Source organism: Mobula birostris, chromosome 5 (genome assembly GCF_030028105.1).
Source record: "Mobula birostris isolate sMobBir1 chromosome 5, sMobBir1.hap1, whole genome shotgun sequence".
Lineage (NCBI taxonomy): Eukaryota > Metazoa > Chordata > Chondrichthyes > Myliobatiformes > Myliobatidae > Mobula > Mobula birostris.
The window spans coordinates 86,656,537-86,673,153 of NC_092374.1; the positions used below are offsets into that span (position 1 = coordinate 86,656,537).

Genomic DNA, 16,617 nt, shown 5'->3' on the forward strand with positions numbered 1-16,617 from the left:
ACCTGGGACTTGACTCAGGCTCGGACTCCAGAACTAGGCGAGGACAAGATGTGGCTACAGGACGAGGAGAGGCAACGGGACTGGACTTGAGGCTCCTGGACAGGACAAGGGAACCCCAGAACAGGACGAGGGAACCCCCAGCACCGGGCTGGGCAAGGTACTCCTGGGCTGGGTGAGACACATGGACAAGACGAGAACATAAAACCGTGGCTTGGACAGGACAAGGTTAAGACGTGGCTAGGACTGGACGAGACCCCGAAGCCTTGACTTGGTCGAGGGAGAGACAGGAACACAGAGCCTTGGTCAAGGGAGAGACAGGAACATTGAACACAGAGCCGGGATCCCTCCCTGGAAACAGGATGTAGGGCTGGGACTCAAACACAGAATGCAGAATATGATGAGACAGTTTCCAACAGAAGGCAGCGGCAGATGGCCAGACCTACCTAGTGAAGGCGTGGACACAGAGACAGTTCAAAACAATGATAGACAGTTCCTTATCTTGCTCCGGTGATTGAACTAGACAGCGGTGCAGGTGAGGGTTACAAGTGAGGCAAGGCTTCAGACGAGGTGAGGGGAGGCAAGGCAAGGCTTTAGATGAGGCAAGGCGAGGCAAGGCAACAGAAGGAAGGGGAACAGAAGAGATTCTGACAGGGGGTATGGACAGGAATAATCCAGCAGCCAGAGGCTGAATCCTGAAGGTATTTATGAAGCCAGCCCAAATGCCAATCAGCTGCCTCAACAGAAACTGGGGAAAACCGAAAAACCTGGAATAAGGAGCGTGAACCAGAATGCAGATTTCATGGACCAGAGCATGACAGTCTCTGGCTCGGAGTCCGAGCCCAGGCTGCTAGTCCCAAGTTCCATGTCCTGGTTCCGCTATCCTAGTCAAGTCCTAGCCCAGGCCCTGTATCCTTGTCTCGTCCAGGGCCTGTGTCATGTCCAGCATCGTTTCGTCCCGTCACACCTTGCTACCTTGATATCCTAGTCCTGTTCCAAGTACTTCAGTGTCTGAGTCTTGCATTTGGGTCCACTCCCAGCACCCCTCATTATGACACCTTGGTTCTCAAGGGATATTGGAACTCTGATAAAGAAGAAGAGAGAGATGTATAACATGTATAGGAAACAGGGAGCAAATAAGGTGCTTGAGGAATATAAAAAGTGCAAAAAGTACTTAAGAAAGAAATCCGGAGGGCTAAAAGAAGACATGAGTTTGCTTTGGCAGTCAAGGTGAAGGATAATCCAAAGAGCTTCTACAGATATATTAAGACTAAAAGGATAGTAAGGGATAAATTTGGTCCTCTTGAAGATCAGAGTTGTCAGCTATGTATGGAACCAAAAGAAATTGGGAGATCTTAAATAGTTTTTTTTTTGCATCTGTATTTACTAAGGAAACTGGCATGGAGTCTATAGAAATAAGACAAACAAGTAGTGAGGTCATAGAACCTATACAAATTGAAGAGGAGGAGGTACTTGCTATCTTGAGGCAAATCAGAGTAGATAAATCCCCAGGACCTGACAGGGTATTCCCTTGGACCTTGAAGGAGACTGGTGTTGAAATTGCAGGGGCCCTGGCCGATATATTTTAAACATCAGTATCCACGGGTGAAGTGCCGGAGGATTGGAGGATAGCTCATGTTGTTCCCTTGTTTAAAAATGGTTCAAAAAGTAATCTGGAAAATTATAGGCCGGTAAGTTTGACATCAGTAGTAGGTAAATTATTGAAAGGAATACTAAGAGATAGGACCTACAAGTATTTGGATAGACAGGGACTTATTAGGGAGTGTCAACATGGCTCTGTGCATGGTAGGTCATGCTTAACCAATCTATTAGAGTTTTTCGAGGAGGTTGCCAGGAAAGTGGATGTAGGGAAGGCAGGGGATGTTGTCTACATGGACTTCAGTAAGGCTTTTGACAAGGTCCCGCATGGGAGGTTAGTTAGGAAAATTCAGTCGCTAGGTATACATGGAGAGGTAGTAAATTGGATTAGACATTGGCTCAATGGGAGAAGCCAGAGAGTGGTAGTGGAGGATTGCTTCTCTGAGTGGAGGCCTGTGACTAGTGGTGTGCCACAGGGATCAGTGCTGGGTCCATTGTTATTTGTCATCTATATCAATGATCTGGATGATAATGTGGTAAATTGGATCAGCAAATTTGCTGATGATCCAAAGATTGGAGGAGTAGTGGACAGTGAGGAAGGTTTTCAAAACTTGCAGAGGGATTTGGACCATCTGGAAAAATGGGGCTGAAAAATGGCAGATGGAATTTAATACAGACAAGTGTGAGGTATTGCACTTTTGGAAGGACAAACCAAGGTAAAACATACAAGGTAAATGGTAGGGCACTGAGGAGTGCAGTAGAACAGAAGGGTCTGGGAATACAGATACAAAATTCCCTAAAAGCGGCGTCACAGGTAGATAGGGTCGTAAAGAGAGCTTTTGGTACATTGGCCTTTATTAATCGAAGTATTGAGTATAGGAGTTGGAATGTTATGGTGAGGTTGTATAAGACATTGGTGAGGCCGAATTTGGAGTATTGTGTGCAGTTTTGGTCACCAAATTACAGGAAGGATATAAATAAGGTTGAAACAGCACAGAGAAGGTTTACAAGGATGTTGCCGGGACTTGAGAAACTGAGTTACAGAGAAAGGTTGAATAGGTTAGGACTTTATTCCCTGGAGCGTAGAAGAATGAGGGGAGATTTGATAGCGGTATATAAAATTATAATGGGTATAGATAGAGTGAATGAAAGCAGACTTTTTCCACTGAGGCTAGGGGAGAAAAAACCCCCAGAGGACATGGGTTAAGGGTGAAGGAGGAAAAGTTTAAAGGAAATGTTAGGGGGGCTTCTTCATACAGAGAGTGGTGGGAGTATGGAATGAGCTGCCAGATAAAGTGGTAAATGTGGCTCACTTTTAACATTTAAGAAAAACTTGGACAGGTACATGGATGAGAGGTGTATGGAGGGATATGGTCCCGGTGCAGGTCAGTGGGACTAGGCACAGTCAAGAAGGGCCAAAAGGCCTGTTTCTGTGCTGTAATGTTTCTATGGTTTCTCAGGAGCACAGTAGGTGTATCCGTTTGGATTACCTGGAGAAATCGGCGGTAGGTGAACACCGCACTTGCAATTGCCATAGGATTGACTAAGACGGCAGTAGATTACTGTGCTGCGCCAATGGCCTTTGGGACTAAGCCAATGAAATAAAACTAGAGAAACAGAATTTTAACGAAGACGAAGGTCTGACTCTTAAGTAAGAACTGGAAATTGATTGTAAACAAAATGGGACCTGATTGGATGAGGACTAACCAATCAGGAAGGACATACCATGGGGTATAAATACGGGGACTTGGCATGCCGCGGCATCATTCCCGATGAAGATGGTGGTGTTTGACGTCGAACCGTCGGTTACAATTTATATTTGTACCCGGCTGAAAGCCTGAGAAGAGTTTATACGTCATATAGGCCGGGAAAACACTAGATCCTCTTTTTTAACTCTAATTTTGTTCTAGTTTAACTCTAGTTTCGTTAGTTATTTTATCGTTATAAGATCGTACGTTTTTGCTGGCTTCGTAATAAAGGATCGAGCGTACTCCTTTCGACTTGGAACTCGGTTATTTGGAGGAGCGTCGGGCAGCCTCGAGTCCCCCACTCAATTTCTCATGGTTTTGTTTTTTTTAAGTAACCTGTCACAACCACGGATTCGGCAGCGTAGTAGATACGGCAATTGCGCTTGTGAATTTGCACGTGTCAGATAATTATTATTTAATCATGATAATATTCAACTCCATTCTTGTCGTCGTAGTGCTTGTCGAGACCTGGACGGAGCATAGCAAAGCTTCGCTGCTGTTTTGTGTTCGGCCTTCCCTGAGTTATTGGACTTTCAAATCAACTGGCTCTGAAGACTAGTGGTATTCGTTTAATGCTGGCCTAGCGTTTATTGTTTTATTTTCCCTTTCGTTACTTTCGAATTAAAGTCTGTGAACTAGCGACTTGCTTCAGTGTCTCTCACTCTGCACTTGGGTTGTATCCGAACCGTGGCGACATAACCTCTACAGCCCGTACTGTGCTGTACTGGTTTACGTTCTGTGCTCTATAATCAAAATCTGGCACATAAAGATGTTACCTGGGATTGGAAGACGTCAGTTATCAGGAACAGTAACAACATTTCAGCCACATCTGGACGGGGACTTGAATGAGCAGGGCACAGCAGGATGTGGTATTAATTGTGTAGGATCAGAGTAGATAGGTATGGTGGGCCGACGGGTCTGTACATCTTTGGGGGTAGCACTGTAGCGTAGTGGTTAGCGCGACGCTCTACAGTACCAGCGACCAGGGTTCAATTCCCGCCTTTGCCTGAAGGGTGTTTGTAAGCTCTCCTCGTGATCACGCGGGATGCCTCCGGGCGCCCCGCTTTCCTCCCACAGTACAAAGAAGTGCTAACTAGTAGGTTAACTGGTAAATTGTCCCCTGATTAGGCTAAGGTTAAATTGGGGGTTGCTGGGCAGCGCAGCTCAAGGGTTTGGAAGGGCATCTTCCATGATAAATATAAATCTTCCTCGATCAATATATATTTTTGATTTGTTATTCTGACCCTTCTGCGTTCCTGAAAGATGAGAGAGGAGTTTGTGAAAGTTGGCACCTTACCCCACTGCTGGGCAGCGCCAGCCAGTTCAGCTCCTCCGTCTCCATCTGAGTGTCCATCAGCACCTCTATCAGAGAGAAAAGGGAGAGATTTGCATTTCGATAGAACCTTTGACAACCCGTCAAACTGCTGTCTCCAGCTTTAGCTGACACATTGCTCCCACTTTGCGGGGATTCCTTCCGTTTCCTCCTTCCCCTTTTTGTGCTTTTCAGAAGCCCAGCGATAACTAACAACTGTGCAATATCAGCATCTGGTTAAACAGGCGAAGAGGCTCTTCATCTGCTCTTTAGATGGAAGAACTACGGATGCCAGGAACCTGAAAATGCTGGAAACACCCAGCAAGTCAGACAGCATCTATGGAGAGAGAACAGGCTTGAAGCGATGACTGTTTCTTTCTGCCTAGATGCTGACTGAGCCGGTGGGTGTTTAAGCCTTTTGCTGCTTTTATTACCGTTTTCTGAATTACCTGATTGTTCTGTCCTGTCAGAGGAATTCCTATCCTTGTCCCTTCCCCACCCGCACTAACTCGATTCTCACTTTCTCGGTTCTGATGAAGAATGCTCGACTCAAAACAAAATCTTTATTTCACTGGAAACACGCATGAAGTTGCGGAGGAATTCATCGGGTCAGGTAGAAACAGTCGGCGTTGCCGGGCAAGACCTGTTTCTCTCTCCACTGAGGTTGCGTGATCTGTCGAGTGTTTCTGGCCGTATCAGTTTTGTTCGGATTTCCAGCATCTGCAGTTGTGTTCCCCCACAGTATTCCATGGCCGCTTCTGATACATGGAGCGACTGCATTCAATGTGCGCGCAGCAAGATTCCAGTGAGAACAACCTGAGAAGGACGGGGCAAATAACAGCCCTGGGAGTATCGAGGAGTGGGGCTCCCTCGCCCGCAAAGAGCTGAGCTGCGTTTCACTCTCTGGGTCCCGAGACACTGAAATCACAGTGCTCAATCTCGGTGGCAAGACAACTGCTCTCATCTGGCAGAATTCAAGAGTAACCCAGAGAGAGTCGCAATGAGGGTCACTAGCGAACGCAAGGAGACTTCGGCAGTTCAAATTAAAACTAAAGATTTATTACTGAAATTAACTCGAAAACTAACAAGAGCTCAGACAAACTGTACATATCTTGCCCAACTAAAGTCGCTCACACAGGAGACACTTGTCTGAATTTCATTAGACAAGGAACCGCAACGACCCAGCAAAGAGGAGTTGTCATGCCTCCTCTGAAATGCACCCTGGAGCAGGGCCAATCAGACAAGGTAAGTGTCCAGACAAGGCAACATAAGTGTCCAAAGTGACCAAACCGTGGGCGGGGCTAAAGTTGCGCCAGTAGGCAACTTCTCCCGGCCCATCAGGGAAACTGCTCATATTTTCCTATTCTAATGTCTCTATTTTGCTTTTCGGGGTGGTTGGGGTTCTGTCGGGACCTTTGAGCCACAGCAGCACTGAAAAACTGCGCCTCTGCACAATGGCGTATTCGCCTTCTCGGAGCCCGTTGATCGGCCGCGTTTCGGCACATCCCGGTTTGGCCCGAAGTCGAGAGACTACGGGGCCTGCACCGCCCTGTGGACACGAATTCTCACTGGTGTCGTGCGCTGAAGCGTAGCGGGAGCCGGAACATCGAAGACAGCGGGCTCCGCACCCAGTAATCGATTTGCCGATCCCCGAGTCGGGGAACTCGAACTAAAAGAGCAACGCCTCAGACTGACTGCAACAGCGAAATAGCGACTGTTGTCTCCCCTGTCGCTGTGGATGGAGTGCCATCTGTCTGTCCCGTGTTAGTGAGAGAGCGAGCCTGTGGGATGTCGAAGTGTTGGATTTTGATGGACTGTAGACCATGGTCTCTCTTTGAGGGTTTTGCTGTTGTTGGCAAGGTGGGAAATACACAGCCGTGAAAGCTCACCAGCACCTCGACTTCCTCAGGAGACTGAACACAGAAATGCCGTGGCCCCTTCGATCCGCACAAAGATTACAGATGAACCGCAGAGAGAGCATTCCCTCCGAAGGCAAGTGCTCTGCCCGGGACCACCAGAAACTGCAGAGAGCCGTGGACAACGCCCAGCACACGTCAGAAGCCAGTCTCCGTCATGGACTCTGTCTACACTGCTCCCTCCCTTTATGAAGTTGCCTGCATCTCTTCTCTCCACCCCACTTCCCCCGCCCACCCCTTCGGGTAGAAGATGCACATGCACTCAGATACAAGGACAGTATCCATCCTGTTGTTAAAAAGACTATTGAACGGTCAGCTAGTACAATGAGATGGACAAGCAAAACACATCAAAGTTGCTGGTGAACGCAGCAGGCCAGGCAGCATCTCTAGGAAGAGGTACAGTCGACGTTTCAGGCCGAGACCCTTCGTCAGGACTAACTGAAGGAAGAGTTAGTAAGAGATTTGAAAGCGGGAGGGGGAGGGGGAGATCCAAAATGATAGGAGAAGACAGGAGGGGGAGGGATGGAGCCAAGAGCTGGACAGGTGATTGGCAAAAGGGATATGAGAGGATCATGGGACAGGAGGCCCAGGGAGAAAGAAAAGGGGGAGGGAGGTGGAAGCCCCCTTCACATTACGTCATGAACCTTGCGCCTTACTGTCAGTCTGAACCTGCACTCTCCGTAAGTGTAACGCTTTATTCTGCCTTCTACTATTGCTTTTCCCTGTAATGTACGACATGCAAAACAAATGTTGTCACTGTACCTCAGTAAAGGTGACGATAGGAAACCAGTTACCAATTTCTCTCGGATATCTAAGGCCAACAGTTTCACTGCTTTCAGAAATATATGCCCAGTTATAAACGGACACCAATTACATTTTAATTAATTAATTTTTTGAGATACAGCGTGGAAGAGATCCTTCCTGGCCCTTGCAGCCGCGCCGCCAAGCAACCACCCCGTTTTAACCCTAGACTAACCACGGGACGATTTACAATGCCCAGTTAACCTAACAACAAGATATATCTTTGGACTGTGGAAAAGGAAACCGGAGCACCCGGAGAACACGTGGTCTCGGGGAGCATGTACGAACTCTCTATAGGCGGCCGCTCGTACTGTGAAACGTTGTGCTAACCACTACGGTACTCTGCTATTTTCCCCTAGTTTGGAATAAAGACTTTGCGGCACACTATCACCACACTGAACACAGGGAAGTAGGAAGTAGTAACATCCGTTAGTCTCGCGAGACCATGGATCTGCGCCTGGAAAGTCTTCACTCTCCAGGGTGCAGGCCTGGGCAAGGTTGTATGGAAGACCAGCAGTTGCCCATGCTGCAAGTCTCCCCTCTCCACGACACTGATGTTGTCCAAGGGAAGACCAATACAGCTTGGCACTAGTGTCATCGCAGAGCAATGTGTGATTAAGTGCCTTGCTCAAGGACACAACACGTTCCCTCGGCTGGGGCTAGAACTCACGACCTTCTGGTAGCTAGTTCAATGCCTTAACCACTTGGCCGTGTGCTCACACCAGGAAGAATTCAGTCTAACTAACACATCGATATCTCGAGAAGCACCAATCGGCCAGCAGTTCAGTTCTAGCCAGCATTTTGTGTGTGTTACGCTGGTAAAGGGTTTAAGGATTAAGGGGAGAATGGGGTTGAAAAAAAAACTCAACCATGGTTGATTGGCGGAGCACACCCAATAAAATGAATGGTGTAAAGACAACAGGTCCTGCATGTGTAGGAAATCCAGAGCAACACACACAAAATGGTGGAGGAACTCAGCGGGTCAGGTAGCATCTATGGAAGTGAATAAACAGTCGACACTTCGGACCGAGACCCTTCAGGAGGACTGGAAAGGAAGGAGGAAGATGCCTGAATAAAAAGTTGAGGGCAGGGGAAGGAGGAATCTAGAAAGCCATGTGGGCTTGGGAAGGGGGGATGTAAAAAGCAGGGAGGAAGGTTAAAGGGCTGGAGAAGAAGGAATCTGATGGGAGAGGTGAGTGGATCATGGGAGAAAGAGAAAGGAGAGACACGGGGTGGGCGGGATGTGATAGGTAGGTGAGGAGAAGAGTGCAGAGTGGGAAAATGAAGATGAGGGAAAGGAGTAGTTTTTTTTACTGCAAGTTTGAGAAATCGATGTTCATGCCATCAGTTTGGAGGCTATCTGGACGGAATATGAGGTCAGTTGTCCCTCTAACCTGAGAATAGGCTCATCATGGCAAAAGAGAGAATATTCCAGAATGGGAATGGGAATAGGAATCGAATTGGCTGGCTATCGGGAAATTCCGCTTTTTTGCGGATAGAGTGGATCGACAAACCAGTTCCCTCAATATACATCGGGTCTCACCAATATAGAGGAGGCTGCATCAGGAACACCAGGCACTATAGACGACCCCAGCAGGTTCACGGGTGAAGTGTTGCCTCACCTGGCAGGTCTGTTTGGGCCCCCGAATGGAGGTGAGGGAGGAGGAGGAGAATGGGCAGGTGTGGCACTTCTGACGCTTGCAGGGGTAAGTGCCACGAGGGAGATTAATGGGGAGGGACGACTGGACTAGGGAATCGCTCAGGGAACGATCCTTACAGGAAGTGGGGAATTGGGCGGGGAAGTACAGATATGCTTGGTGGTGGAAACCCGTTGAAGGCGGCGGAAGTTGTGGAGAATGATGTGTTGGGTGCTGAGGTTCATACGATGGTTGGTAAGGACAAGAGGAACTCTATCACGGATAAGGCAGCGGGAAGATGGGGTGACCGCGGATGACCGGGAATTGGAGGAGATACGAGTGAGGGCAGCATCAATGGTGGAAGAAGGGAAACGCTGTTCTTTGAAGAAGGATGTTCTGGAAAGGAAAGCCTCATCCTGGGAACAGATGCGGCAGAGGCGAAGAAACTGTGGAAAGGGAATAACATTTTCACAGGAGATAGAGGTAGTGAAGAGGTAGTCGGGGTAGCTGTGGGAATCGGTAAGTTTATAAAAGATGTCGGTTGACGGTTTGTCTCCAAAGATTGAGACAGAGATATCGAGAAAAGGGAAAGAAGTGTCAGAAATAGACCAAGTGAATTTAAGGGCAGATGGAAGTAGGAGACAAAGTCGATGAAATCGACGAGCTCAGCACGGGTGCACAAAACAGCACCAACGCAGTCGTCAGTGTAGCGCAGAAAGTGTTGGAGAGCATTGCCAGGGAAGGCTTGACCTGTTCTACATTGCCAACGTAAAGACAGGCATAACTGGGGCTCATGCGGACGCCCACGGGTACACTTTGAGTTTGCAGAAAGTGGGAGGAGCCGATTGAGAAAATGTTTGCAGTTCGCTCTAATTTTTTTTTATATAGCTGCGTGGACCAACCATTGCTCTGGGCAGGTGATTTTTACGCGGCTGGAAAACGGTGCGGCACCTGAAATGTTTTTAATTGATAATATGCAAAATACGAATATTTCGAACGAAAATTGAAAAATCACGTACGTCATATCCCATGAATAAAACAACTGAGTCTTTTACATTCACCTTTACTCCTGGCAACTAACTACCTGACATCTAAATTAATTCGGTTAAACTTTCTAATCTTTCTACTAGCATCATCCCTGTTAACGAGTCATGCAGCTGGGAAACAGGCCATTCGGCCCACCGAGTCCATACTGACCACCATATTAAAACCAATCTTACTCCATTCTCCCCACATTCCCATTAACTCCCTGCAGATTCTACACCTCAACCATACAATGGGGGCAAGTTATAGGGGCCGATTAACCCAGCGACCCGTGTATCTTTGGGGCGTGGGAGGGAACAAACCTCTCCTGGGTGGGGAGGGGGCGGGAAGAGACCATGCAGTCAGAGGCAGAACGTGAAACACTCCACACTCACGAACGAGCGCGTCGGGATCGATTTCTCGATCTGTGATGCAGCGCCTCTATCCCGATGCTCAATAGACTCTATGATTGGGAATCCACACCTTGTGCTGGATAAATTGCATCTTTAAACTTACCGTCGAAAGCCAGCGCTGTGGAAAGAAAGCAGAGGGATATCCAGATCGCCATGGCCAACGGCCTTTGAGCAGGGGCTCCGTAGGGACCGTGGAGCGGACTCCGAGCCCCTTCCCACCTCAGCGCTGTGGGAAAACAACGACGGCGTCTGTATGACTGCTCTTACCCCCACAGCAGTCCCCGCCACTCGCAGCTGGAGGCTCAAAGTACACCGCTTGCTGATTGATTTTAAAAAGGGGACTCGTGTTTGTAGAGGCAGTCACACACAGGGCAGCGGGTCGCGGGACAGTCCGATAGTCACAGCAGTGAGTTGTAAAGGGTTAGTGGGTCCTGCGGGGTCATAACTCAAAGGCGGATGGCCAAAGAGATCGGGGGTCTATCTCTCGGATCGGCATGCATGCTGGGTGGCCACTTTATTAGGGGCTCCTGTACACCTGGCCATTACTGAAAATATCTCATCAGCCAATCATGTGGCAGGAACTCAGAGCGAAAAGGCATGCCGACGTGGTCAAGAGGTTCCGAGCAAACATCAAAATGGGGAATGTTACCTTCTGTAACTTCAAAACATTAAGCTGATTCAAAGAGGACACAGGAGTCCGAAATGAGCGTCTCACTTCCAGTTTACTTTAAGCGAGGCGCTCGCATATCACGTGGTAGCACAATTCACGCATTCACACACACATATAACCCATAATAAATAATTTGAAAGAAACAGAATGTGTAATCAGATAATATATATACGATTACTCAGATATTGCTGAACCATTAAATACACAATAGGGAAGAAATTTTATCGAAGTGACTTTGACTGTGGCCTGATTTTTGGTGCCAGGCGGGGTGGTCTGAGAAACTGCTGATCTGGGATTTTCACTCACAATAGTCTCTAGAGATTAGACAATGGTGAGAAGCAAACAAAAAACAAACAAAACTGGCCTTCTCTACTGTTGAGATGAAGCCACACTCAGGTTGGAGGAACAAAACCTTATATTCCGTTGGGTAGCCTCCAACCTGATGGTATGAACATTGATTTATCTAACTTCCGTCAATGCCCCTCCTCCCCTTCTTACCCCATCCTTTATTAATTAATTAATTTATTCGTTCATTAATTTTTCCTCTCTTTCCCTCTCACCATAACTCCTTGCCTGTTCTCCATCTTCCTCTGGGCTCCCCTCCCCCTTTCTTTCTTCCAAGGCCTCCTGTCCCTTGATCCTCTCATATCCCCTTTGCCAATCACCTGTCCAGCACTTGGCTCCATCCCTCCCCCTCCTGTCTTCTCCTATCATTTCGGGTGGCCCCTCCCCCTCCCATTTACAAATCTCTTCCTATCTCTTTTTTTCGTTAGTCCGGACGAAGGGTCTCGACCCGGAACGTCGACTGTACTTCTTCCTATAGATGCTGCCTGGCCTGCCGCGTTCCACCAGCATTTTGTGTGTGTTGCTTGAATTTCCAGCATCTGCAGATTTTCTCGTGTTTGCAAAACAAAAAGATTATCCTGTGGGCGGCAATTCTGTGGGTGAAAATGCCGTGTTAATGAGCGAGGTCAGAGGTGAATGGCCAGACCGGCTCAAGCTGACCGGAAGGCGACAGTAACTCAAATAACCACACCTTACAACAAACACGTTACAACAGTGTTGTGCAGAAGAGCGTCTCTGAGCAGATAACACGTCGAACATTGAAGTGGATGGGTGGGCTACAGCAGCAGAAGACTACGAACAGACACCCAGTGACCGCTGTATGCGGTACAGGAGGCATCTAATAAAGTTGCCGCTGAGTGTAGATGTCATCGCGGGAAAGTGGTGGTGGGGGGTGGGATCAGAAACGAAATTTCTCCGAAGGTTAAGGAGGTTCACTGAACACGAACAGATTTGTTGGAATCATTATCAAGCGGGAGTGGCGGATGTCTGTAACACGCTGCCGGGGGTGGCGGCACAGACTGATATATGTTGAGACTGAGGCACATACAGGATTGTTTTAAAGTCTTGGGCATATAGATAACTAGGGTGCCTAAGACTTTTGCACAGTACTGTATTAATTTTATGTATTGCACTGTACTGCTGACGCAAAAAGATCATGACATATATGAATGCCGATTAACCTGATCCTGATACGGGTCTCCATTGTGGGCTGAGAGAGGGAAGGGGGCAAGGAGAGGGTGACCATGGTTGGAAAAGTGGGTAAGAACCCATAATGATCTGTAATGATCAATAAACCAATCGCTTGGAATCAAATGATTCTTGCCTGGTGTCTGAGGGCTGGGTAAGTCTGCACCCGCGCCATCTGTCGCCCTTGGTACTCCTTTTCCGCCATTCGTTCCTTCACCGGCACAGGGTCGATATCCTGGCGCTCTCTCCCGATCAGCTTTGCGGGTGTACCCACCCCTCAAGGACTGCAGAGGCTCCACAGGGCACTTTCTCGGGGCAGCTAGGGACGGGCGATCAAATGCTGGCTCAGCCTGCGAAGCCCACATCCCTCGAATGAATGTAGAAAGCAAAGTAGACAGCAGAACTAGAATTAATCGATAATTGGTTTATCATTGTCACGCGTACCGAGATGCAGCGAGGAGCTTCTGTTGAAGTGCCACCCAGACAGATCATTTCATCCATAAGCTCGTCGGGGTAGTCCGGAAGTGCAGAAGGCAGAGTGCAGTCAATCATTAACGCGAGAACCTGCAGGCGCTGGAAATCCAAAGCAACACACACATAGAGCTGGAGGAACTCCGCAGGTCAGGCAGCATCTGTGGAAATGAACAGGTAGTCGACGTTTCGTGCTGAGATCCTTCAATCTGCTGACCTGCTGAGTTCCTCCAGCATTTTTCTCTGGGACGCAGAGTACAGCGTTACGGTTCCGGAGGAAGTGCGGTGCCGGCAGACAGAAAGGACACAAGGTAGAGTGAGAGATCAGGAGCTCGTATCAAGTAGTAAATCAAGGCAACTGGACGTGCTGTACAACTTGATTAGTTACAGCTTACGTTGATTGACTACCGCTCGATTATACACTGGCCTGGACGACTGAGGGGCTTCATAGACATCAGGAGTTCCTCTTTATCGCGCGGGGGTCGAATAACACTGGACAGCAAGTTTTTTTTCGAAAGTGTTGCTTCCTAACAATTGACTTTGTGGTTCTGAAAGAACGCTTGAGGCTGAACACAAACATAATTTCAGACCACTTGTATCACGTAGGAATGTGGAGAAGCAAGAAAACAGCTTTAAATGAATATAATACGTTTAATATCAAACGGTGCGGACGCTTTCCAAAAGTTCAACTAAGCTAAAAATGTTTTGTTGATGAACTTTGTTTGCACTCAGTGTCTGAGGCCGCTCGCCGTCCAACAACAATCAGCCAGCATTGATGGATTCCAGTTGCCCTGATACCGAATTAATAGTGGGCTCCCTTGAGCTTGGTGTTTCTTGTTGGAACATAGAACATTACAGCACATCACAGGCCCTTCGGCCCATGATGTTGTGCCAACCTTTTAACTCACCTTAAGATAATCTAACCTTTCCCTCCTACATACCCCTCCATTTTCTAATACCCATCTGCCTATCTAAAAGTTTCTTAAATGCCCTTAATGTATCTGTCTCTACCACCACCCCGGCAGTGTGTTACACACACCCACCAATCTCTCTGTAAAAGACATACCTCTACACCCCTCTTATATTTTCCTCCAGTCACCTTGATATTTTGCTTTTCCTCCCCTCCCTTAATGGTTTCTGGCCCTGGGATAGAGGGGCCGGCTCTCCACTCAATCTATGCCTGTTATCGTCATGTACATCTCTATCCGGTATCCTCTCATACTCCTTCACTCCAGAGACAAAAGCCCTAGCTTGCTCAACCTTTCCTCATAAGACATGGTTGCCCATCCAGGCAGTATCCTGGAAAATCTCCTCTGAACCTTCTATAAAGTTTCCACATCCTTCCTATCATGAGGCGAACTGAAAACAACAGATCACAACTGAGCAGAGTTTTCATAGAGATCAACATGTCCTTGCAGCTCTTGACCTCAATCTCCTGACTCAATGAAGGCCAACGTGCAAAATGTCATCTCAAGCTTTTGCATCTTCTGGCTGATGGAAGAGGGGAGGAGATGGAATTCCCGGGATGGGGAAGCTGGTGATTGTCTTGACAGTGGGAAGTGTAAACAGAGTCCATGGGGGGGAGGCTGCTTCTTGTAATGGACAGACTGTGTCAACAACTCTGCAGTTTTTTGTGACCACAGGCAGAGCAGTTGACTACCAAGCCTTGATGCATCGGGATAGGATGCTTCCTGTGGTGCATCTGTAAAAGTTGGTGAAGTTCAACAGGAACACACAAACTTCCTTTAGTATTCCGAAGAAGTAGAAGCTTTGGTGCATTTTCTTGGTTGTATCATCCACATGGTTGAACCAGGACAAATTATTGATGATGTTTACACTTACGCCATTTGGGAGCCCTCCTGGGAATGAGTGAAGCATGAGGGCAAATGACCATCTCTTTGGATACAGGGTGGTATTGGAGCACAGGGAAGTGATAGCTGTTCCTTCTTTGTTCAGAACAGCCCAGGGATATACAGGGAGGTCAGTAGTGGGAAAGCTTTTAGACACACTTATCCCAATAGGATTCATAGTCACTTGGAGGAAAGTTAAGGGACGCTGGCACCGATTGGTTGTGGGCAAATTGCATTTCACCAATAATATAGGATGCATGGTTGATGAGGTTGACGAAATTAAGACAAATAAGGCAGGGACTTTCAGGCATTTTCTTCTAAGTGCCACACAGTAGGCTTATCAGTCAAGTCTGGAATAAAAAAAAACACTGATAAACGGGTCTAAAGCTGAGGCCACAGACAAAGGTTTCAGTCCTGGCCTACAAGGGGAACTGGACGGCTTTATATTGGAGGAGGACTTGCAAGGTCAGGGTGGGGGGGAAGGGTTGGTGGTTGGTATTGCCTACATGACCCCAGCATGGATAGGACGGGCTGACTGATCTTTTTCCATGCTCTACCCAAAACGTCATAGAGTAACAGAGCAGGGAAACAAGCCCATTCACCCAACCAGTCCATGTAACTCTCCTCGTTCAAGTTCCCAGTGATTGGCCCACACCTTTCCAAACCGCACCCCTTCAATTACCTGTCCAAGTGCTTCTTAAATGATGCCTCAGCCACTTTTTTTAACAGTTCATTCCATATCCTCACCACCCTAAAGGAAATGAATTTCCTTCAAGCCCCTTTTAAAACTTCTCCCTCTCATGCCAACTCTTTGCCCTCCTAGTTTTTGACTCTTCTACCCTGGGGAAAAGACTATTACTGTCCACATATCTATGTCTCCCACAATTTTAAACACCACCAGCTGATTGCCCTTAGTTCTCCGATGTTCCAAGGAATAAAGACTTATCTTGGCCTACCTTCCTATAACTCAGGTCCACCAGCTACACCCATTCCTGTCAACATCTCATAAATCATCTCTGCATCCTTTCTGGTTTAACTATCTCTTTCCTATACCAGGGTGACCAGAACTGTACACAATTCTCCAAGTGTGGCCTCAGCGACAACTCCTACAACAGCAACATAATGTCCTAAACTATCGATGCCCCGACTGATAAGAAAGCAACGTGCTAAACCCCCTTTTTCACTACCATAGAACCATAGAACCATAGAAACTACAGCACAGAAACAGGCCCCTTGGCCCTTCTTGGCTGTGCTGAACCATTTTCTGCCTAGTCCCACTGACCTGCACACGGACCATATCCCTCCATACACCTCCCATCCATGTATCTGTCCAATTTATTCTTAAATGTTAAAAAAGAACCCGCATTTACCACCTCGTCTGGCAGCTCATTCCATACTCCGACCACTCTCTGTGTGAAGAAGCCCCCCCTAATGTTCCCTTTAAACTTTTCCCCCCTCACCCTTAACCCATGTCCTCTGGTTTTTTTCTCCCCTTGTCTCAGTGGAAAAAGCCTGCTTGCATTCACTTTATCTTTCTATACCCATCATAATTTTATGTACCTCTATCAAATCTCCCTTCATTCTTCTCGCGCTACCCTGTTCATCTGTGGGGCAGACCAGTGAACCATTTGCATTCATTCCTAGTTC

At 47.6% G+C, this 16,617-nt stretch overlaps 1 protein-coding gene across 2 annotated transcripts in view; it reads right to left on the minus strand.

Annotated features, from left to right (window-relative positions):
- The window catches only part of LOC140197839 (ephrin type-B receptor 3-like), a 55,099-nt gene that overhangs the window by 20,238 nt on the left and 18,244 nt on the right, over positions 1-16,617 (minus strand). Inside the window, exons 1-2 of one of the 2 annotated variants that reach the window (XM_072258328.1) lie at positions 10,550-10,700; positions 4,642-4,706 (exon numbers count right to left, since the gene is read on the minus strand). In XM_072258328.1, coding sequence (XP_072114429.1) covers positions 4,642-4,706; positions 10,550-10,601 — 117 coding nt within the window. In that variant the 5' untranslated portion in view covers positions 10,602-10,700. Of the gene's footprint in view, positions 1-4,641; positions 4,707-10,549; positions 10,701-16,617 lie in introns of those variants that run through there. The other variant, XM_072258329.1, reaches the window with a different exon arrangement.